This window comes from Convolutriloba macropyga, chromosome 3 (assembly GCF_964194025.1).
Source record: "Convolutriloba macropyga chromosome 3, txConMacr16.3, whole genome shotgun sequence".
NCBI classification, from domain to species: domain Eukaryota; kingdom Metazoa; phylum Xenacoelomorpha; order Acoela; family Convolutidae; genus Convolutriloba; species Convolutriloba macropyga.
The window spans coordinates 68,489,645-68,512,802 of NC_134470.1; the positions used below are offsets into that span (position 1 = coordinate 68,489,645).

The window sequence follows — 23,158 nt, forward strand, 5'->3', positions numbered from 1 at the left end:
GCTTCCAAAAGAACCCAAATTTGAGCCAGATCTTTAGAAAAAATCTGTTGTAGATTTAGGTGTTTTTTACTGATTACCTCAGTAGTCGAATCTGTTTATGAAAAATATTTTAAAGTTTTTCCTGTTCTCAGTGTTTAAAAACGACTTATTTTTGACATCAAACAAAATCAATTTTAAGGAAATTGCCATCAAGTTCTTTGTTCTCTCAGTTTATCTTTTGACCAGAAAAAGTTATAACTTAATAAATTTATTAGGTGAATCTAATAAACACTTAATTTAACCGAATCGCACAGCAATCAAAATTGTACTCCAATAATAAATAAGCCTGATTCGCCCTGCGAAACAGCACTGTCAACAACTACAGAAACCATCTCTAATCTGCCAAGCCGGCTTTGCTCCGCGAATCAGTATTGTAGTTCATTAGTCCCAGTGGCGCCGCGAACCAACAAAATTTCTGATTCTACAGAAAGAGAGTACGACATGGAGCAGTCAGCAGGATCACGAAAACCCATCTAGCTTTCGACCCATTCTTGGGGCAGGGATCAGCTGAGCCACTAGTGAGATGGGCAAAAAAGCGTACGCAAGTAACACTTGCAAATTTAGCCAATGCAGGCAAAATCTTAAATCTTTTATATGAACCAAACCCGAAAGATTCAATCTTACCACCTGAACGCCGATATTAACAACCAATAGACGACCCAACAAAAGTAACTGAATTTGAAAAAGAAAAGCCAGAAACGCACAGCCAAAAGTATCAGAGGATTATATTGACAACGGGCAAATAGATTCATGAACACTGCTGCGAGTGACCATGGGATCTTTCGGATCAAAAATGTGTTTCCTTATTGCGTTTGAGCAATGGCTACCAATATCGACGCTTTTCTGTCACGCTCATCTCAATGGAACAAAAATTCAGCAAAAATTAGTTTTTGCTTTCAAGGATTGAAACGTGGTAGACAGGTACAAATGATACAACATTAACCCATTTTTTAATCATCATATCTTTTTTTAGTTATAGTTCAGTTAACCTCCAGCTTAAGTTTGCTTATGTATACAGCGCTCTCTTTCATACACTGTTCATGCGTCGCAGTTCGACTATGTTAGGTCTATTCATGCCCTAAAATCAACAAATTTTTGTTCACATTTTTATTTGTTTTTAATGTCTTTCCATGGTTCTGCTGATATAGTTGTTTAGACCAATCAAAACTCTCTTAGTAGTCACTCGAATTCAATTCTTATAAGCTGTATTTTCTGTTTGATAGGCGAATCTAATAAACACTTAAATCAACCAAGTCCCACATCGATTAACATTATACTCCAAATAGCTATAAGTCTGATTCGCTCCGCGAAACAGCACTGTGAACAAATATCCAAACATTCTCAAATCTGCATTGTCAATTAATTCGTCCGATTCGCGCCGCCAATCAACTTAATTTCTAATTGTATGTAAAACGAGTACAAGACAAGTGTTTGTTAAGCATTGGTGCAGTAAAATGTCGCAATGTTGTTAATTTTCGATAAATGTGAAACGAATTTTCTCGGACATTTCTGATCTCGGTCGATTGTAATAATAAACAGAAGTTGCGCTGAAAAAACCCATTGTTATTTTGATTTGACACTTAACAGCAATAGGGAGGCTCAATAATGGGTGTTGGCACATGGTGTTCCGACATCAACCAACCACGTTTTGATTTAATTGTCTACCATATGAGGAAGAGAAAGAAAACGTTCGTAAAACTACATATCTTTCAACAAACACGTAAAAGAACAAATAAAGCTGGATTAGAGAGCCGATTAGACTAGCCGATGAGAGTACTGGACAACACACACACACACACACACACACACACACACACAAGCAAGTAACAGTAAACATCAATTACGAAAAAAACTCAATGTCTATATTTATAAAAATCCCGTAATAACAAAATGAAAAATGAATCAGATAGAAACAGATTTAATCATATCAACCTGTATTTCATTAGATGTTTATTGGATAAAACATATGACCCCTTAAAAATGCGACTCGGTGACAGGCAAACAGAAAAGAGCAAAAAAGACAAAGTTAGAAATTACGCTTCTAGAGTAAAAAAAACGGCAAAAACGAAACAAAAACAATTGAACTCAACAAAATAGCGGCGCAGCAAATATTGAAAACTTAGATTTTTGATAGAGACTAATAATCATCGTTGATTTTTGCATATTTTCAACGCCAACTGGGTCACGCTATTAGCATGATAATGGGGAAAGGAAACAAAAAACTCAAAATAGACAATATCCAAAATTCCTATGAAAATGCGTACTAGCAAAGCCAAGAAACCAGTAGGATAAAAAAAACTTTTCATGAGATTGGATTTCGCTTTACTGGAAAAAGGATGCAACCTGTCGTTACAGAGACTACGCTAAAAAAAATGGAAAGGAATAAGACAAGAAGTGATCAAGCTCAAAAATCCAATAATTTTTATTCAAAAAACGCAAAAATTCAAACAAACTATAAATTTCGACTTAAAAAAGCATGTCAATTTGCATCTGGTCAGGAATCCAGTTTTCATTGTTACTATTGCAAATAAAACATATGACCACAAAAAACAAAAACCAGCAAATACGGATAGAACAGAAAATTTCCCGAACAATTTGTCGAAGCAACAGTGTTGCAGTCATTATATCTATAATACATAAAGAACTATTAAAAAACTACAAAACTGCAAAAAAGAAAGACATTTTTTTGGGTTTTTTCGGGTTTGACTGGGTCTTCTAGGTAAAGGGTCTTTGTGGAAAAGACAACAAGGGAACCTCAAATATTGATTGGTGCGGCACCTTCACAAAATTTTTATGAAAACACAGCTCCAAGCTCTATAGACACCTGTCAAAACAAAATCAACAACAAAAAATGAAGTCAGGATAAGGGTTCAGTAAAACATCCGTGGAAGCAGTCAATAAATTTGATTGTCGTGAATATGCCGCATACCCACAAAAAGAACGACAATTTTAAGTATAAACAAAAAAATCCTACTGAGTTTTGGAGAGCGCGGATGCGCAGTCGTTAAAACTTTAGGCTATTCAACGAACTTTTTGAACAATTTCTTTAAGCGCATTCTTTCAATTCCAGAAAATAAAAGTATTGATGTCATTAAAACCGTTAGCTCTAATCCGAAATCAGTAAATAACTTCATTTAAAAATCCATAGAGCCATCTAAGGCTTTTGATTGTCAGGAATATGCCGTACGAAAACAAAAAAAAACCACAAGTACCAGCAAAGACACTAAAAAAGTTGAATAAATGTTGTGAGAGAACGGCTTGCAATCGTTAAAACTATCAGCCATTCACGGATTTTATTGAAAAAACTCATTTTGCGCACTCTTTTAATGCCAATTGGAGCTGTTTTTTATATGATTATTTGATAAGGGGACAAATAACTAACTAAAATACAAGAAATTGTGCAAAAATGTCAAAATTTTTATGAAGTTTTTATAGTAAGAAAGCCGAAAAGCCATTACTATTACTTAAATATAAAACCACTCTAAGGAGTGTTTTTGCTTCACTTCGAATATTTTTTGTCTTTTATAAATTGAGACTAAGCTACATGTAGACAACAATAAGATTTAAAAAAGGCAAATTTCAAAACTTCACTGATATTTTCATAAAAGAAGTATATTCCAAGTTATAATAGGCGTTAGATAACAACTGAAGACATTGTGCAGGCTCACCTTTACCTCCTTAAGAACTCAAATAAAACTTTTTTAAATAGGACGTAGTCATGAAGCTGCAAAAAAGATTGACAAATGGATGCATAACACAAGGAATCATTTAAAGCTTACAAAAATATATTAATTGGGCCTTGATTTTAAATCATTCTCGTAAGTAATCAACATTAAAAAATCAAAATTGCGAAAAAATTTTTAAAGTAAACCGCGCCCTAATATAATCCGAGTATTTATTGATGATAAGAATCCATAATGTGTCAAAACCCAGCCATGATTTGTCCTGATTTCTCCAGCAAAAGTTTTTTAGGACTCCATGAGCTTCAAAAATAGATCAATTAGCAAATGCATTATTTCAATAAACCACAAATTAATTATGAATTATGCATAATTTTTATGTATGTTTTTCAAAAAACCGGCAAAAAATTAGTTCCAGAAAGTTGAGTTCTCAAAGATTGTAGCAGCAGATCCCAGGTCTCTCCACCCTTCAAATTTAAATGATGTTGGATATTAAAAACGCTTTTGGAGCCTTTCTTTATTTATATAAAATCTCAAATTCAAAAATTAAGCAAAAATTTTAACCAAAAAACTCAGATAAAACAAATTGGCCAACCTACTCTATCTATAAGCGTAAAATAAATGACAGTGTTTTGAAAAATATTAACAGGTTTTAGCAAAATTGACAAAAACTTGGTCAAGAATTAAATAAAATGTGAATAAACACACATCTTCTTCGCTCTACTTTTCCCAAAAGTTTAAACTTCGATAACTCTCTGTAATAAACGAAAAAAAAATCTTTTTAATTCCATATTCTACTCTGGACGGGCTTTCTAATGATACCAGTCTCAACTCTCCACAATGAATATATCGATCGGCCAAATTTGTCTGAACAAAAAACCATTTGAGTGTATAGTTCCTCCGACAAAAGGGTCGGAACAAAAATTTACTAACTTTTTCGGTGTATATGTGTTTTAGTGTTTGCTTATACTTCCTGAAGTATATAATTCAAGGGGAGGTTTTGTGTTAAAAAAAAATTTTAAAAAAACAAACTTTTGTAGTGAATTTTGATAACTGTTGATTCCAATGAAAGTGGACGTTATGACCGGCAATTGTTGTCACCTTATTAGTTTTTGTTATCTCGATTCCAAAAATTAGAATCTATAAAGCTAGAATCGATCATTTTTTTGCCTTCAAAATATGACGACATACTCTAGAAAAGCGAAGCGTGATAAGTAGACATTTGTAAAAAGTTCGCATTTTCACATACTTTTTTTATAAACTTTCTTAGCTGACAGAAACTCTATAAGGAATGAAAATTGGAGATTGGGGAGATGTCGCCATAGAAAAAAAATTTCCACTTCTTCCGAAGTGTTAACTCAAAGAAACAGATCAATTACTTAGTATATACGCTTAAAATCCTACTGTCTGCAGTATTTGAGCACTGATTGTTACCACTTTTTAGTCGAAGCCGAAGTTGGATTTGAACGTGACATCTACTACCTGGCCAGCAAGGAATCCAAGCAAGTGTCCATTACTATACAGAGATACGAGGCACTGGAGACAAGAGTGTCTGTCGAGTACTCCACCGAGTTAGTAGACTCTAAAGAAGCGGGTTTATCTTAAACGATAGATAATAATTGAATGTTGGTTGATTTTGATTAAAACCGTCACGCTGAAAACAACCCATCAAACAAGTAGGCAAAAACCTCCTAAACTTACCGTGTAAAATGTGCATTCATTTGCTCGCGAGGAAAACACCTAAACTTACCTGACGCCTTCAAAGCTGACTTGTATTGCAATTAACAAAATGGGGATGACAGTTGAGTTTTCAAACTTAAATATGCATGATAATCCCTAGCCGAACTCCAACAGATGCCTTGTAATCAGACCAGAGTCTTGCGGAATTGTTGTTAAATACTTCCAAGGTAACCGTCTCCCAGACCGTAACTTGCAAGAATTTTACCAGGTAACCGACTTTTTTTCAAGAATCATTCGAGATTGCGTTTTTTTTGCTAAATTCTTAAAATATAGCCTTCTTTCAGGACCCTTGCAAGCTTGCCGTCTAAGTTTTGCAAGATAATCATCTAAATTAAATTGAGTCTCGTAATATTTTCACCAGACTAATGGCAAAAGGGTTGCAGTATAAAAAAGGGGAGAATTACGTCTTAGCGTGTTCATGATCCTCTTCAGCTTATTGACGACTTGAGACTGTGTATTCCTGAGTTCTGCAAGTAGCTGCTTAAACTTGACAGGACTCTTATAGCAGCAAAAGACAAAAAAGATGGTTCTAAACTGGTCTTAAACATAACCACATTTGATCAATTTCAACTGTTAAAACTGACAAAAAGTCTTTGACATAATCTGTAAAATCCTAACAGGATAACCATCGGAATTCCACTAGGAGTAGCAGTGGAAGAGATCTATATAGCGAAGCCGACCAATTTTTGTGGTTTGCAGCTGATGTTTCCTTCGGAGGTACAAATAAAATATTAATATTTTAACAAAATAATCACTGCAGATTAAACTCCTGTAAACCTTTTTCTTTTACTTCACTTTTTTTCAATGTTGATTCAACTGTATCTCCTGTAAATTGAGGTATCAATGCAAGTAATCCCGAAAGTGTCAGCTGATTGGTTGAGTCTTGTGATGTCATTTTGTAGGCTGGACTCTGCACATGGAGGGAGCAGTTTGGAATCGAGTGACTATGTCTCCACTAGTGGAATGGTTGTCTTCGAACAACAAGAGACTTCCAAGGACATCACGATCCCATGCAAAGCCACACACAAGGTATAATTATACTTTGACTGTTCGGTTGCATCCGTGTAATATTCAAGTGTTTTTTGCAATCGACTTTCAATTAACATTCCTATTATTGTGGTGCTGAAGGTTTCCTTGTAAGAACTTTTAAGGGCCCTTTGCACGTGATCAGGATATTATTAAGTGTTAGATGACGATTCCCTTCAACGGTTTAAGAGTCAGTTAGGAGATATCAGAGTTTCTCATATGGGGTCTGTTTTGAAAGAAAACGGAGCATCAGAATGAAGTTCTTATTATATCGGATATTATGGTTGCAGCGTGAAAGCCCAATATGATCTGCTAATCTATTAAATTTTACGTCAACACCCAGTGAAATGATTTTTTTCCCGCTTTTTCTTGTGCGACAAGTTCTAAAACCAACAGAAGTTAAATTTCTCTGTCAAAAACTGGGATTTGTTTGCATGTCATGCCAAAAAGCTTGCTTGCAGTATATCATGGTAAGAGGTTATCAAGACTAAATAAGGGGCATATCAACAAAGATTGACGTTTCAAGTAATCCGCAAGAGGAGTTAAATTTTGTCACCAATGTAAAGATCTTACGTCTCCTGAAAATGTGTATCAAGTTTTGTTAGTTGACGGTGGTCAATTTTTAGCTGTAGATTTTTAACAAAAACAAATTAGCTGTAGTCTTAAAATATAACTGAGGCTATTTTCATCCCACAAAATAAAAAAAATCGAAAGCAAAATAGTCGATCCGATATTTAGTGGATAAAAATTTTTATCTTGGCTTTAGAAAGGGTTCTACGTAGTCTTGAAGAACCCAATCAAGTGTCGCGTGTCGCCCCAATTTGGAATGACACAAGTGAAGTTGTGTGTCGAGGAAGAGGATGATGACGCTGCTGATGACGTCATTGGTGCGAGCAGTGACGCGACTAGTCGGGTGTTGAAAGTGGTAGGAATGAGCGGAGGGTCGGGGGAAGACGGGGAGGGAGCAGAAAATGCATGGATCCAACAGATCAAAGAGTGAGTGGATGAGTGAGAGTACACAATTGACAACCCATAATGTGTAGTGTTTAAGCCCAGGTCTAGACCTCAACTAAGGAAAACAGTTTTAATAAGTCTAGTGAGGGGGGGGGGCAATTTTGACTATAGATACGCAGTCGAGGTTCCTAGTAAAAGTAGAGCAAAAATGTTTTCATGGATCGAGCTAAAGTCTTTTCACAACGGATTAAAGTCCGACATGTGCTTTTAATGGTTGGATCTTTTCCGTTTGTGCCCCCCCCCCCCCAGTACGTTATGCGCCCTCCACTTACAGAGCACGTGCTATTACATAGTAATCCACCATGCAAAAATATGGCACCTGCTTCTGGGGTGTGCAAATGATATGCACCCACCAAGCTGGGGGCACAAACGGAAAAGATCATAATGGTTCGAGCTAAAGTCGGGCACATGTGCTATTTAGAATTCCTGCTTTTGAAAATACAACATTTTTGGTATCTTTCAATTAATTTTAGTTAAATGAAAGCAACAAAAGCGCTAAAATCTCACATCCCACTGGTACCAAATTGCTAAACTAGCAATACGAGTAGTTTTGCCCTAAGCAAATTTTGCTGCCCTACGGGGGGTTTTGGATAACGCTTACGAATTTGTGAAATCTATTTGCTATCTTTCGTAAGTAGAATTCACGTGACATGTACTTACCATTTTAGCTGGACAATTAAAACGTAACGTTATAAGTACTTTTAATAATTTAGTTTCAAATGTAAGCGTCGCCTAAAAGATGTAAATTGAAAAGTTGAAAATTGGAAAAAAATCTAATAACAAATATTAATCTCGTAAATTGAACTAAAGTTGGAATTAGATTAGATAAATTGCCGAAATTTCCCTCATAAAAGCTCTAAACATCAAAAGCAGTGAATTTTCATTAATTTAAGGAAATTACTTTAATAACTTTGGATTGTAATTAGAAAGCGCATGCGTAAAAACATTAATTCTTCTAAGAGTATTTAAGTAGAGAATGGAAACCTGATGACAACTTGCTCTAGTACTTGTGAATGTTCTTTGTTGTGAGATCTGCCTACGTTTTTTTCTCTTATATCTGTCAAAAACCAGGAAATAAATTTAAGATAAGCGTTATTCACAAGTGTTAATTAGACATACATGCATTAAGATTGGTTGTGAGATTCACTTACAAATGAATGCAAATTTGCACCATTAATTTGGCGTCAAACTACGTGTAGTTGGAACAATTTGAGTCCTGCTCTCTTAACCTAAAATCAACCAAAATACAAATACGAAAAGAAGTTTTGTGGAAATTTTAATAAAAAAGTCGATATTCACGTAAGTATGGTCAATACATATCTATGAATGCAAAAATTTTATTGAAACTGGTTCAAATAGTGGTCTCGGTTTTTATGATCAATATCCACTACCAAATAAATTTAGTTGTTTTTTCTGAACGTCTGCCTTTCTTTTACATCGTATCAAACTTTGAATTGGTGTTGCCAATTTTTACTTCTTTTACTGTTAAATTGTTGCAAATAGTGGTCTCTATTGACTAGTTTTTGGGGTCAATATTCACTGCATTGTAAAACTGGAACAATGCATAAAATTGCAAAGATTGCTGGCAAAATTTTTTCAGCTAAAAATACCACGTTCTGATTTCAAGTGCACGAAACACTTATATTTGTCTGCCCAAATTCTCGCTTACAATTGGCCATATTTTGAAGGTTAATTTACAGAATGTGTTTCTTCATGTATTGTGATAGGGTGTGAATGTCAATTTCTTTTGAAGGCACATGATCTCTTTGAAATATGGCACTACAAAATAATGTAGGTATTTTTTTCAGTATTCACAGTATGTTTTCTTTTAAAAGGTGGCAAATCATATGGTATGTTTGTTTTTCACGCCTAGGAAATGTTCTGTCGGTATGTTCTGTCTTTTAACACTCAAAACTAATGGAAGATATGGTTTTATGATTAAATTGTAAACAGTTTTATAAATTCATTTTTAGAACCCTTTTAGCAACAAAACTCCGTGAACTGCACCCCCATCAATGTGCAATATTCGAGGAAACTGAAATATTGTTGTTTAAAAGAGAGAAATAGAGAACTTTATACAATTTCAAAGCTCACATGTCTACACCACTTTTTGATTTTTAAAATTCTCAAATAAATTCATCCGAATTTTCCAGAGGTAAACTCCTATCATATTATTATTTGAGTATATGATAAGCTTAAGTTTTGATTCGGCAATCAGGATTTTTAATATTCTGCTTTTTTCATATTTACGATTTTATTTTTAAATGAATAAAGTATATGTATGGAAACTGTTGGGTTATTTTGGAAAAACTTCGAGTGTCCGATCCGACAAAACTCAATTTCACGAAGCATAAATACTAATTGATGTTGAGGTCTCTTGAAGGACTTTACAGACATCTAAGAAACATAAACGAGAAGCAGTTTTATTGCGCTTTTTAGGCTAATTAATTTTTCCTTGAAAAATCATTTAACCACTTGCTTTCGCTTTTCCCCTCGTGAAATCTACTCCATCGAATTCATCTAATCAATATGTCCTGTTTTGATGCTGTAGTTCTCAAGGTTTTCGAAATTGTGAAGCGTTGCCAAAGTGGTGAATGTGACAGAGTCAATAAAGAAGAAAAATTAGCGTCTGAATGATTGTTTTGAACATTATCCTTGAGCTGAGCACATTTAATTATATGAATTCAAGTGGGTCAATCAAAGGATGCGCGTTTGTGTGCGTTCCTACACCAAGTTCCAATCCCCTCTAATTATTTGCTCTAAAAAAATCCTCAAGAACACCAAATTTTTTACATTTCAATGAGAAAAGTCAGTTTTTGAGGTCAAAAACAGAACATCTGATATACTGTAGAATACATTGACAACATTGTTTCTGAGCATGAAAAGAATATGTTTTGTTTTTTTGTCTATATAATTATGAAAACAATTATGCATGTACCAAAAAAAATTCAATAGAGTTTTTCAAAAAAGATAGTAGAAAAAAAATATGTGGATATATCCTTATACAGGTTGTTCGCCAGTTTAGAATTATGTTAAATTTTATTTAAAAGTTTTCAGTACTAATCACAATGCGAAAACGGTCTTTAAGGGAATGTGAAGATATTATATGTTAATTCTCATTACATCACGAAACATTATTTTTCTGGTGTACTCACATTTGGCATTGTTTTCTACAATAATCGTTAACTCTGTTTCAATTATACAGAAATCAAAGGAAGCTTAGTTGAAAAACCCAAGCTAATCAGAACCCAAGCTGCAGATTGGTATATACTTAAAAGATGACGCTTAATAAATTTTGTTTTTTGAACTGTATTTTAAGTAAATACTAAAAGCGTACAAGAAATCAAGCAATTTTTCGGGAAAAGAATGCTTATGACAATTGTTTTTAACTTTTCAAACTTTATATTTTTTTTTTGCTTAGTGACAAATATAGTATGATATTCTGGAGTCCAATGTATTAGGGTTACTTTCTCAGCTATTAGGCTTAAGTTCAACAAATAACACGTTGATTATGCTCATTGGTTCCAATGAGAAGGATCAAGTTGACTTAAAGTTGACTCAAGTTTCTTTAACGTTTAAGTTATGTTTTTGTACACATTAAACAAACACACGTCGTTCTTACGTGAGGTTTGTCTTGTCTCAGTGACTTTCTCAGTCGAATAAGTTTTATTCATTAAATGTAATTTTGAATTTTTTTATGTGTTGTGCGACATTTTCATTTATAAGTTTAAGCAATATGATGCCATTGGTTAAACAAATAGATTAATCCTACTAAATTCTCTATTTGAATAACTTTTTAAAACTTTGCGTTAGCAGACTATCATTTTTTTCTATTTTTTGTTCTAAATTATTCAATCTTGACAGAAGTGAGGAAAATCTGTTTTAAGGCATTAATATAAATTTTGTCGCAAGAATCAATATGGATCTATTTCGTCACCGCAGTGTTTTTCATCACCCCAAAATTACAAATAATGTAACGTTACATAGCACGTTACGTGCACCCATTATGAGTCGCTTGACCCTAATTTATGGTGCCATTATGTATTCATCCTTAAGCGAATCTCACAACCAACCATATTACATGGGTTCTTAATTAACCTTTAAGAGCAACGCTCACCTTAAATGAAATTGCCCGTTTTTGAAGCTTATAAGCGAGAAAACGTTATCAGAGTTCACAACCAAGAAAATTTAAAAGTACCTGCAAAAAGTTGTCAATAGATTTTACGTTCTGAACGTTATTACATTGATAAGATTTAAAGTAGTTCGGATTCAAAGGTGACAAGGTTTCACATGACTTTTACTTACGGAAAATGGCTAGTAGATTTCACAATTTTGTTAGCGTTGTCCACGAACCCCCGCCGGGCAGCAAAATTCGCTTAGGGTCAAACGACTCGTAATGCCTGGAGTGTAAAATTTCTATGCCTACTAAGTTGGGGGGGGGGGGGGGATAGTGTAGCTCGATATTTAGTTGTAAAATTATAGGTTCCTAAAGACAATCATCGGAATGTTTTATTTTTATTCCCGGCTAAAAATAGTTTTAGGTTTGAACGATTTGAAGTCATGTAATTTTTGACAACTTTAAGCAATGACACATCTTGATTGGAATGAAATGAAGGAAAATTCAATTATTTATTACAATAACAGTTCCCTAATTGAAAAGTATCACACTTCAAAAGCTTTCAATTTTTAAGTTTTGTTATCATTTGAATCGCCGGGTCTTTCCCATTATAGCACCCTCCATGAAATTATAGCACCCTCCCATTATGGTATCATTGCCATGATTGGTAGGGGGGCTATAAGGTTATCTGACCACTAAGCTGGGGGGGGGGGGGGGGTATATAAAATGAAAGACCCGGTTCGCCCACAAAGTTGCGTTTTAGATGACAAACTTCATCTGACTTGAGTAAAATTGAAGGGAGCTAAGAACAAGTATAACAATTCGTTTTAGTGCATTAAATTGTCAACTATACATGTTACATAGCAGCGCTAGTCGACAAACGTCATAGAGTTCTATTTAGACCTTTTAATCCAAAAAACTCTTGATATGTGAATTGTGTTCACTTTGGCGACAGTTTTGGCAAATCTTAATTCTGCAGTATCAGAATAGAAAATTTAACGAAAAGATTTGAGTCGTCTCTAAAAACTTTGTTAATTCTTTTCCGGTGGTTCATGACAAAATAGTAACGAACGCAGCAGTCATAGATAAAGCACCATTATTTCATCAAAAAACATCTCTCATTTTCTTTTAATTTCGTTTTCTAATGAATCCCGGGGAAAACTATGGAATTGGCTGGAAACAATTCCAGCTTTCTTCCCATTATAGCCAAAATTATAACCATTTGTCATGTTATTTTTGCAGTGACTGCATGGGAGAGGGGGAGGCTATAAACTCTATAAGGTTACATGACAATTTACCCAATGCCATTATACCCAATTCACATTGATATTTTCGTTCCATAATCCGAGTACTAATTAGCAGAAAAAAGCTCTTACACTTATGATTTAACAAGCGGATAATTTAATCCCATGTTCGGTTGTGATAGTTTCATATCAAGTCCCACGGGCCGCTGAGGCATGACCATGGCCATTAAATATGTTAAAACAAAGGGTAATAACGACTGCTAATTTGATGTCGGATTATTGAACGAAAATATCAAAGTACATTGGGTATAGTGGCATTGGGTATAATGGCATTGGGTATTTTGGCATTGGGTATAATGGCATTGGGTATTTTGGCATTGGGTATAACGGCATTGGGTAAATTGTCCTGACACTGGCTATAAACTCTATGAGCTCATGATCTGTAATCGGAAAGACTTTTTTTGCAATAAAAAGTAAAAATTCACGACTTTCGTATCGGATTCGCCTATAATCAATTGGTCATTCGTCCCACCCTATCGGTTTTTTGTTTTGTTTTAATTTAATTGATGCTTTATTAGACTTATTATCATCAATTTGTTTTGGTTTCCGCTTCACTCCGGTTAAAATGGATATCTCAATTAAATCAACAGACGGCTATGAAGTATAAATGTATCCAGGCGTATCAAATTTGTTGAGCGCGTCACTAAAAAGAAGAAATTAACAAATGGGATGCAATCAAATAGTCGCCTCTTGTTCAAAGCGGTTGAAGGAATTATGACTGAATTATAATGTTCCTTAAACACCTCAAAGCGCCAAATGTTCGCATTTCTATTGGCGGCATAATTTAACACCTGAAAGTCAAGCTTTGATGTAGGAGATTGCTGGCTGCGGCCATTTAAATAGTATTTAAAAGCGGTGCATCAATAATTGGGATTAACATTTTGTCTATAATTGAGTTTCAGGTTTAAATTCAATTAAATGTTTTTTGTGAACCCGACCGACACTTGAGCTTTATATAAATGCCGAAATGTCAAAGGCCCCTGAAGGCTAGAATTTTTATGCTATTATTTCTAGTTCCGGTCAAATTTTGATTATAACACCGTGAAATTTTCTTTCTTCTTTCGTTTCTTTTATTCACACTCATTGTAATCTAAAAATTCAAAAGGCTTGTGATAATCTGTCAAATTTTAGTCAAATTTTTGTTCCGATCCCTCATCAGGGGGAGGAACTATATACTCAAATGGGTTTTCTTTTGGTCAGTCAATTTTGACCGATCGATATTTTCATAGTAGAGAGTTGTGAGTGGTATCATTAAAAAGCCCGTCCAGCGTAGAATATCGAATAAAACAGATTTTCGCTTTCTAGAGTGAGTTATCGTGGTTTAAATTTTTGTGAATATTAGACCGATTTGCGTTAATTTTATTCACATTTTCCTGAATTTTTGCTTAACTTATCGTCAGTTTTGCTAAAATATGTAAAACGGGTTAAAATAGTACTGTTGATTTTATTTTTATTTAAATTTTTCGGCTGAAATTTTTGCTTGATATTTCAAAATTCAGCCTATTTCATCAAAAATTGACCGGTATAAGCTTCTTTAGTCCACTTTGGTTAAATTTTCGGGAAGTACACATCCAAAAACAACTAACACAGTCTTTGTTAACGACAAAAGAGCTAGTCCTACTTCCGCTTTCATTGAGAATAGTCTGGAATTAAAATGTTGCCGTTTTTTGCTAACTTTACTCTATGATTATCAAAAACGCAACAATTAATTTTAATACTTTAACTCACAATTTTTTCAGGTCTATGATATTGGAACCAGAGTATTCTAAATGGAAGAACAACAATAGCAAGGCTGGTGTTGTCCCATCTTGGACTGTTACAATCCAAAAATAATTCGGGTTGAAATCAGTCTGTCTTTTTTTTTTAAAAATCGATCTTTTTTATATTAATTACATAACAGAACAATTCAAATCAAAAATGACTGGTTTTATATCCAATTGGCTTCCGAATTGGCTCCCATCATTTGTTTTTAGTTTTTTACTTGAATGTTTATGGTCGTTTTGACATTATACTAAAAAATTTTGTTTTGAAAAAAATTTTGGCTAATTGAACTTTGCCTCAATTTTTATTTTAATTTTGTCAACTTGTAGCTTAGTGTCAGCAAAAAATAAATGCTTCTTCTTACTGATGAATTAAAATTTAATTTTTTGCGGTATTACGCGTTAAGTTATGGTTTTCTGGCTTTGATACTGCTAGATTTCACATTTTTTTTGTTTTTATTCATTTTCAAGTTCTTTTCTCGTTTTTTTCACAGTATCAGATTTTTGAGAGATCACATATTTCAATTTTGGCGTTCAAAAAAAGGCAAAAAGGCACACTTGAACTTATAGAGTTCTTTGAATGCATAGATCATGATTTTAACAGCTTCGACACTTCGTTTGGAAGAATGCTATTGAAATTTTTACATTTGTCTTTAACTGTCGTTTTTACTTTTTCTTTATTGGTTGTGGATAACGACAGGTCATTTTGGTTTTATATGGAGGAGTAAATGAGCCTATGGTCTGATTTGAGTTGATTGCTGATGGCTTTGATGAAAAAGACCACTTTTAAACTTTGGGTTTTTTGGGTTTTTTTCTATTTGTTACCTAATATTATTAAGTACAGGGCACATGTGACATTACTGTTTTCAAAAAAGGAAAAAAGTGTACAAAATATAATGTTTTTAAGGCTTTAGATATGAACTTCTTGGCTTCGACAGGGGTTTTCGGCAGAAGATGTAAACTAGTTTTGCTTTCTGTCTGTGTTTGACGTTCTTTTTGTAGACGTAAGAAATCATCTGATTAATCACAGTTCTCAAGCGCTTCCTTTGAACAAAAAACAAACCTATTCAAATAATATTTTCCTATGTAATTATTGGCTTTCATAACTTTGAAAAAAATTGTTTTCAAAAAATTACAAAAGAAATACTTATATTTTCGCTTTTATATTTTTGTTTACTTGTTGCTTGATCATTGGCGTTCGAGTGAGGCTCAATTGAATATTTTTGTTTTCTCTGCACAGCGTTCTCTAAAGTTATAATGGAATTTTTGTTTGTTGTCTCTATTTGTTGGTCTTTTTGTATTCGCTTAAAAATTTAATAATGACATGTCTTAATGCCCTCTTACAGAGGCCTAAATTATCATAAGCATGTTGGATGTTTTCAATTGTTTTCCAATGGTTTCCATTATTTTGAAGTTAATTGTATTTTTAAATTGATGCAAATTTTTCAACTTGGCTGTTTTTTGTTCGTTTTGTCTAATTGTTACGAGCCTTATTATGGAGTGGCCTGATATCTTTTCTAGTGAAGTACTAGTTATTTTGCGTAGTTTCAATTCAATCTGACGTTTTTTGACATTGTTAATAAGTTTTTTAATCAAAAAAATGGACATGATTTTTGGATGAATGTTTTTTTGTTATCGTTGTTTGATTTTGTTGTTCGTCTTAACTTGCTTTCTTAAAAATGGCTGATCTCATCAATCTGATGCGGTATTTATTTTATTACACTGCATTATTTGTGTTGGAGGCGATCAGTTTGTTCATACACATTTTATTTTTTTAAAAAATATGTTTTTTTGGTGGTTTTGTATCTGTTCTTCATTTGATAGACATTTATGCCAAAAATGGATGAGCGGGGACTGAACTTTATGTGCGAACGCACTATATTGAGCCTCTTTGTAACATTTGATCAACCAAGAGCTGAGCTTTTCTTGAGTAAATATTTCGCAAGCTTTTGAAGCTTAACGAGTTGCTTTTTTAAAGTGACTACGCAGGTACCGGAATTTTCTGAAATTTGAAAATGAAAATAATTCCGACAAAAATTTTTAGGAAATCAAGTTTAAAATATAATTGTTGAATCAAAATAGGTCCAATTTTAAATTTTGTTTTATTAATTGCTCTGGATCAAAGTTTGCTGTACTTACTTCAGACTTTCATTCTTTCTGTCTTTTGATATCAATTTCTTTTCATTCAGTATTTGCATTCAATTTTTTATTGTCTAATTTGTTTTTTTTTTACTTTTCGTCTATGTGTTTCGTTTGCATAGTTCTACAAAGATTTTTCTTGCTCACTTTGCGATAATTGGGACAAAATTGCAAAAACTCATGATAAAGTCTGCATTCTTACATTTTGAGGGTGACTTTTGCTTCATTACGTCAAAAGCTGTGCTTAATCATTTTTTTCTGAAAACATAAGGTGCACTTTAACTTTCGTCAATGAAAAATGAACAAAATGCGTTCTTAGTTATTTGTTTTCCTTTGTAAACACACAACAGCAAAAATAATCACATAAAATTTTTAGCATAAGTTTTGAGTAGCATTCTTTTTTTAGAAAAATTTTTACTCAATTTCCCACTTCCATTTTTATTGGTCATTAAAAACTAATTTGTGTCAGTTTTACTTCTTCAAACAAAAAGATAAATGTGTCTGTTTTAAAAACAATATTTCTTGGTAACGCAATAATACACTGTTAAAGACTGAATTTGTATTATCTGCGTTTATTTTTCGTTTGAGGTTTTGGGGGCAATTTCGCTGAATTTGTCTTTAAACCACGTAGTCTCCCGGACTGAACTGCAAGTGAAGATCAGTACTGGGCACTTGAAATTGCAAGTCTACAAGCATATATCAGTACTGTGCACGTCTAAAAACAAGTCTGCAAGTCTGACAAGTGTTTGCCAAGACTTGGATTACACTTGCAAGTTGATTCCCAAGTCAAAACCAACTTTTCAAAAAATTTCGAGTGAAAATTTCGAATTCAAAAAATTTTCGCAACGTGCCACGATTATGGCATTAATTTTTGGGCACTTTCCCGGGGTGTTATAAAATGATGATGGGGCATACCAAATTTCATATTAGCACCCCGTTTTTTCGGCTATTTTTTACGTTTTTGGGACCTATTTTGGACGTTTTTTCGACCATTTCTGACGTCTTTTTCGGCTATTTTAGACGTTTTTTTGGCCATTTCTGACCTTCTTTTCGGCTATTTTTGACGTTTTTGGGACCTATTTTGGACGTTTTTTCGGCCAATTCTGACGTCTTTTTCGGCTATTTTGACGTTTTTGGGACCCATTTTGGACGTTTTTTTGGTCTTTTTTGACGTTTTTTCTGCTATTTTGGACGTTTTTAGACGTGCCAAGTCTGGGCCAAAACTTACATTTAGACGTGCACATCTTTGCAATGACCCGCATTTAGACGTGCACGTCTTGGCCAAGACTTGCATTTAGACTTGCACGTCTAGGCCAAGACTTGCATTTAGACTTGCACGTCTAGGCCAAGACTTGCATTTAGACTTGCACGTCTAGGCCAAGACTTGCATTTAGACTTGCACGTCTAGGCCAAGACTTGCATTTATACTGACAAGTGTAAAAAGTGACATGATCATAGCTCTGAATCAGTACTGATATAAGACTTGCAATTTGACGTGCTCAGTACTGATATTGACTTGCCGTTCAGTCCGGGCTTTCAAATGCTTATCGCCAATTTCTCAGTCTATTTAAAAACTGAGTGCTGTCTGTTGGGTGCTAAACTAAACAAATTCTGGAAATTTTTTCGACAGAAGCTTTTTCACTGTATTCTTTATTTTTTTATTTTCATTTAAAAAACCAATTGATAATCAACAATCCAAACATTTTTGAAAGTATTTTATGTGATCAGACTACCAGAAGTTTGCACAAATATCAACTTCACAAAATTTTTTGAACTAATCAGTATTAATGCATATTTGTATTTTTAGAGGAGTCGCAAAATGACTGAAGTGTCATAGAAAAACAGGAATCAATTGTACAGTCCGTTTCTATGTATTTTTTGCTCCATTTAGGTTTAATTGTCTCTTAATTGCCCTAATCGACATGATTCTCGTATCTTCCATTCATTAACACGCTCGAGCAACATTTTCATTTCTCTTATATATAGTAGTACAAACTCCAAAGTGGTAACAATAAAGGGTACGAGAAATCCGTTTTGAGACGCTCTCGCCCTTATATTAAGATTTTAAAACGGAATTTGCCTACAAATTTAAGTAAATCTACTCGCCTCCTAAATGTGTCATCAATTACTTAGCAACGGACATTAAGTAACATATGAGGGGAAAAGTGCACTTTTTGGTACATTTCTATAATGCTGACTTGTACTGCTTATTAAATGACGAAAATGTCAACTTCACTTGAGGAATTCTTATATAGCTGCAAGAATAAATTGCAGAGAACAAAAGAAAATATTGTGCATTATTCTCGGTATAAAGGAAAATACAGTTTTACAATAAAAGGTACTAATTTTAAAAACAAGCGTCAATAGTATGTTTCATAACGGTAAATGGTTTTAGGCACTGAATTTCAAACATGTCTACCTGCTATGCAAAATAATGAATCAAAATCCCTATGCTGTATAATGAAGTATACTTTTAACCTTCCCGTTTAAAAACGGAAATAGTTATTTTAGTACAAAATGTGTTTCAAAATTTATTCCTTTTGTTTCATTTTGTTCCCATATCTTTTGCAGGCAACAACCTCTATTTTGCTAAGATATCGGCCCTAGTCAACCTTCCCTTTTCTACGCTATCTAATTTCATGCGGTATTTTGACAAAATTAGAATAGGCAAAGATATAATTTCTGAAGAGAATTTTAACAAAGAAAACGATGAAACTATTTTTTAATAAAAATGAAATTCTACCGTGAAAACTAATTTACTAATCCATGAAAACCGGGCACCGCCCGGACTTGAGTCTCAGAGCATTTCAAAGCTGAACCAGCACATTTCAAGTGTGAAAACTTAATTCAGTTCTGAAACATTGTATCTCCAGGATATTTTAAGTTTCTTTATGTGCAGTGCTTCTTTATTATGATAATATTGAAGTCATGGAGTTAGACCAGACTAAACTTTTCCTGTACAGTCTGAAAATTACTCATACCTCAAAATTAAGTCTTAGCAGAGTAATATCATACATTTGTAGCTTATAACTGGTAAACTATAGTGGTATACATACTATTTATATATATATATATATATATATATATATATATATATATATATATAAGCTAGTTTGTAGGTAATTACCACAAAGCCCTTTAGCTCAGTGGTTACGACTTGCTCCGCAAATTAAATGTTGCAAGTACCCACGCGGAAGTTCGAATCGCATATAAATCAAAGCTTGTTGGCGGGAGTTAAGCTGTGCATGTTATTTTTCATGCAGTAATTTTTACTAAAAATCAAGACTGGCCCGTGTAAATTGGGACATGAACAGAGTACTGGCCATCCTAAAAAACAGAATGGCTCTATACTGATTCAACGCTGATTTACTCTGCCGCCAACCTCCGGGCGTCTTCATTGGTAACCGTCAAAACGAAGGTAATAGGGTTTATTAACAAATATTAGAAATGGCATTCCTTTCTCATTGAAACGAGCATCGTTAGCCATGGAAAAAAATCAAACCTGGTAGTTTAATGTTGCCGTGATATTGCCTGCCTGATGCACGTTAAAAAATTTTGAGATGCTTGCAATCTCTTAAGAGCTTCTATGGAATGTGACTCATCACTGAATCATCGTTTATTATAATTGCTTCTTGCATTGAACAATTCAACAATTGTGTATAGGTGGGTCTTTCACATTATAGCCCCCACGAAAGTATAGCCCAAATTATGGTATGTTTGCCATGATGGGGGCTATAGGTTATCTGAGCACTAAGCTGGGGTTGGGCGCTATAATGGGAAAGACTCGTATAGGTTACGTGACTTTGCTTGATGTCATTGCGAGAACTTCTGGCATTCATTGAAAGCAGCTTAGCTGTTCACAAGGCTAGCCCAGAATAGGTTTGAAGATGCTGAAAGTTCATGGTAGTCAGCTTAGGGCTATGTATTTAGGAACTTCTTACATTATAAATTCTGGACGTTTTCGGGATCTCAAAATACTTGCACGTGCGTGTTTTAACTGCGACGCCTTGAAGTCCCAATAAATCTCATTTGATCCAATCAGCTATTAGATCAACAATGAACAAAGTATAGCTTTTACAAATTTCAAAACTGAACCAAACATAGTTTCAAATCAAGGAAATTATTAATTTTATTTGAAAATCTTCATGATTCATGATTCATATTCATCTAGAAAGAGCAAAGCAGCAATTTTTTCGTGTTGCTAATCAAATATGAAACAAATATGCCTAAAAAGATTTTTGAGCGACCAATTTTATGCCTCATGTGCTTCAGATAAAAAACAGTCTTTAGCAAGTGCGGTGTTCTTATCACATTCCGCTATTGAAGGACTACAAAACCCTTATCAATTCGTTTACCAGGAAACTTAAATATTTGCGCTTTTCGAATTAGGGTCACACTCCCCTGTTTTAAAACTACTCTGTTATACAAAAATTTATTTTATAGAGAGGTAACCTTTTTAGTTACATTTTATTCAAGTGTACCCAAAATGAAACTTGTGTTGCAAAGGTTGCAAAAGTTGACAAACAAAATTACAAGGATCTGTTTGATTGCTAAACGTAATAACCCCATTTCTTAAACTCTCACTTATTGAAATTTTTTCCCATTAAAACTATCCTAAAAAACATCATAGAACGCCGCTTGAATCACGGGATGTATTGTATCATAGAAGTGGTAACTCATTTTTATTTTTTATTAAATTTGGATCAAAAGTATAGCCTGGGTTTAGATTAAGAATTAGGAATAACCTTGCCATGACGAATTATCATGCAGCTGTATATTTTCGCTTCAAAGTTGGAATAGTTAAGTCTTCCTCTCAAATCAAGTCTGTTGCAAAAGTTTAGGTTCTATTGCCGCAAACGTTTAGGTTTTATTGCCCTTGCTTTCTTCGATCAATCGTATTATGACAACTTGGCATTTCTGTGCTCAAAAACGGGGGAAAACGCTAAAACCCTGGGGCATTATGCTGCTCCCCAGTTCTTTCACAGCTTTTGCGAGTTCGAAGTTTGTAGTTAACCGAAGCTCTTTGAAGGCAGATTTTTATGTAGTGAAGAGTACTGCCCTAGTATAATTGTGGAACCATTGTAAGGCCGTCAGCGACCGATATCAGGCATGGGATCTTTTCCGTTTGTGCCCCCCCAGTACGTTATACTCCCCCAGTTACAGAGCACGTGCCATTACATAGTCAATCAGGATATTTTCCGTTTGTGCCCCCCCCCCAGCTTAGTGCGCATATTATTTGCACCCCACAGACGCACGGGCAATATTTTATATAATGATTCACTATGTAATGACACGTGCTCTGTAACGGGGGGGGGGGGCGCATAACAAACTAGGGGGGGCACAAACGGAAAAAATCCACAAATTCGTTATGTTAAAATATGGCACGTGCGTCGGGGGGGGGGGCGCAATTAATATGCACCCACTAAGCTGGGGGCACAATCGGAAAAGGTCCCAGGCATGAAAAGACTGTCCTGGACAGTTTTTTAGTATGAAAAGAGTTTGTCTGAACTTTGCGTGATGTTCTCGACTCTGGCTAAAGCAACCGTCGTGGAATTTGGCTAGGCAAAACAACGTCTCCTGGCTAGACAACAAAATGGGTCTTGGAAGTGGAGAATAATTTATGTCCTGGAATTCGGATAGACAATAAAAATGTCCACGGCATACGATAGGTGGCGAAATTAGTTAACCATTGGGTAGCGTTGGAGAAGATCGCGAGATTAAATCCACGTTTTGGTGGAAAACTTTTAGTTAGACTCATTTTTAACTATGAAAAGGATTTGGCTGGACGTATGAAAAGAATTAATCAATTTTCGTAAGTCAAATTTTGTAAGTCCTCAACAGTGTAATTTAGTTCATTATTTACCCCCTCCCCTACTGCCTGGAATTATAACGTCTTTTCATATATTCCAGATCTAGACTAGGGTATTGGAATTTGGATACCACCCCATCCAACGCCCACTTTCTTCTTACTTTTTTCTGCAGCTCTTTTTTGTCCCTGTTGCTACATTATGAGTGGTGAAAAAAGATAGTTCAATCAATCGCAGTCTGGCTTAAGTTATACAACTTTTGTGGAAAACTTTTAGTTAGACTCATTTTTAACTATGAAAAGGATTTGGCTGGACGTATGAAAAGAATTAATCAAACTTTGTAAGTCAAATTTTGTAAGTCCTCAACAGTGTAATTTAGTTCATTATTTACCCCCTCCCCTACTGCCTGGAATTATAACGTCTTTTCATAAATTCCAGATCTAGACTAGGGTATTGGATTTTGGATACCACCCCATCCCACGCCCACTTTCTTCTTACTTTTTTCTGCAGCTCTTTTTTGTCCCTGTTGCTA

At 34.4% G+C, this 23,158-nt stretch overlaps 1 protein-coding gene across 2 annotated transcripts in view; it reads left to right on the plus strand.

The window, feature by feature from the left end:
• The window catches only part of LOC142336398 (sodium/calcium exchanger Calx-like), a 91,877-nt gene that overhangs the window by 48,925 nt on the left and 19,794 nt on the right, over positions 1–23,158 (plus strand). For both annotated transcript variants that reach the window (XM_075385199.1, XM_075385200.1), the window contains 3 exons: positions 5,164–5,290; positions 6,362–6,488; positions 7,252–7,481. In XM_075385199.1, the coding sequence (XP_075241314.1) occupies positions 5,164–5,290; positions 6,362–6,488; positions 7,252–7,481 (484 nt within the window). The remainder of the gene's footprint in view (positions 1–5,163; positions 5,291–6,361; positions 6,489–7,251; positions 7,482–23,158) is intronic.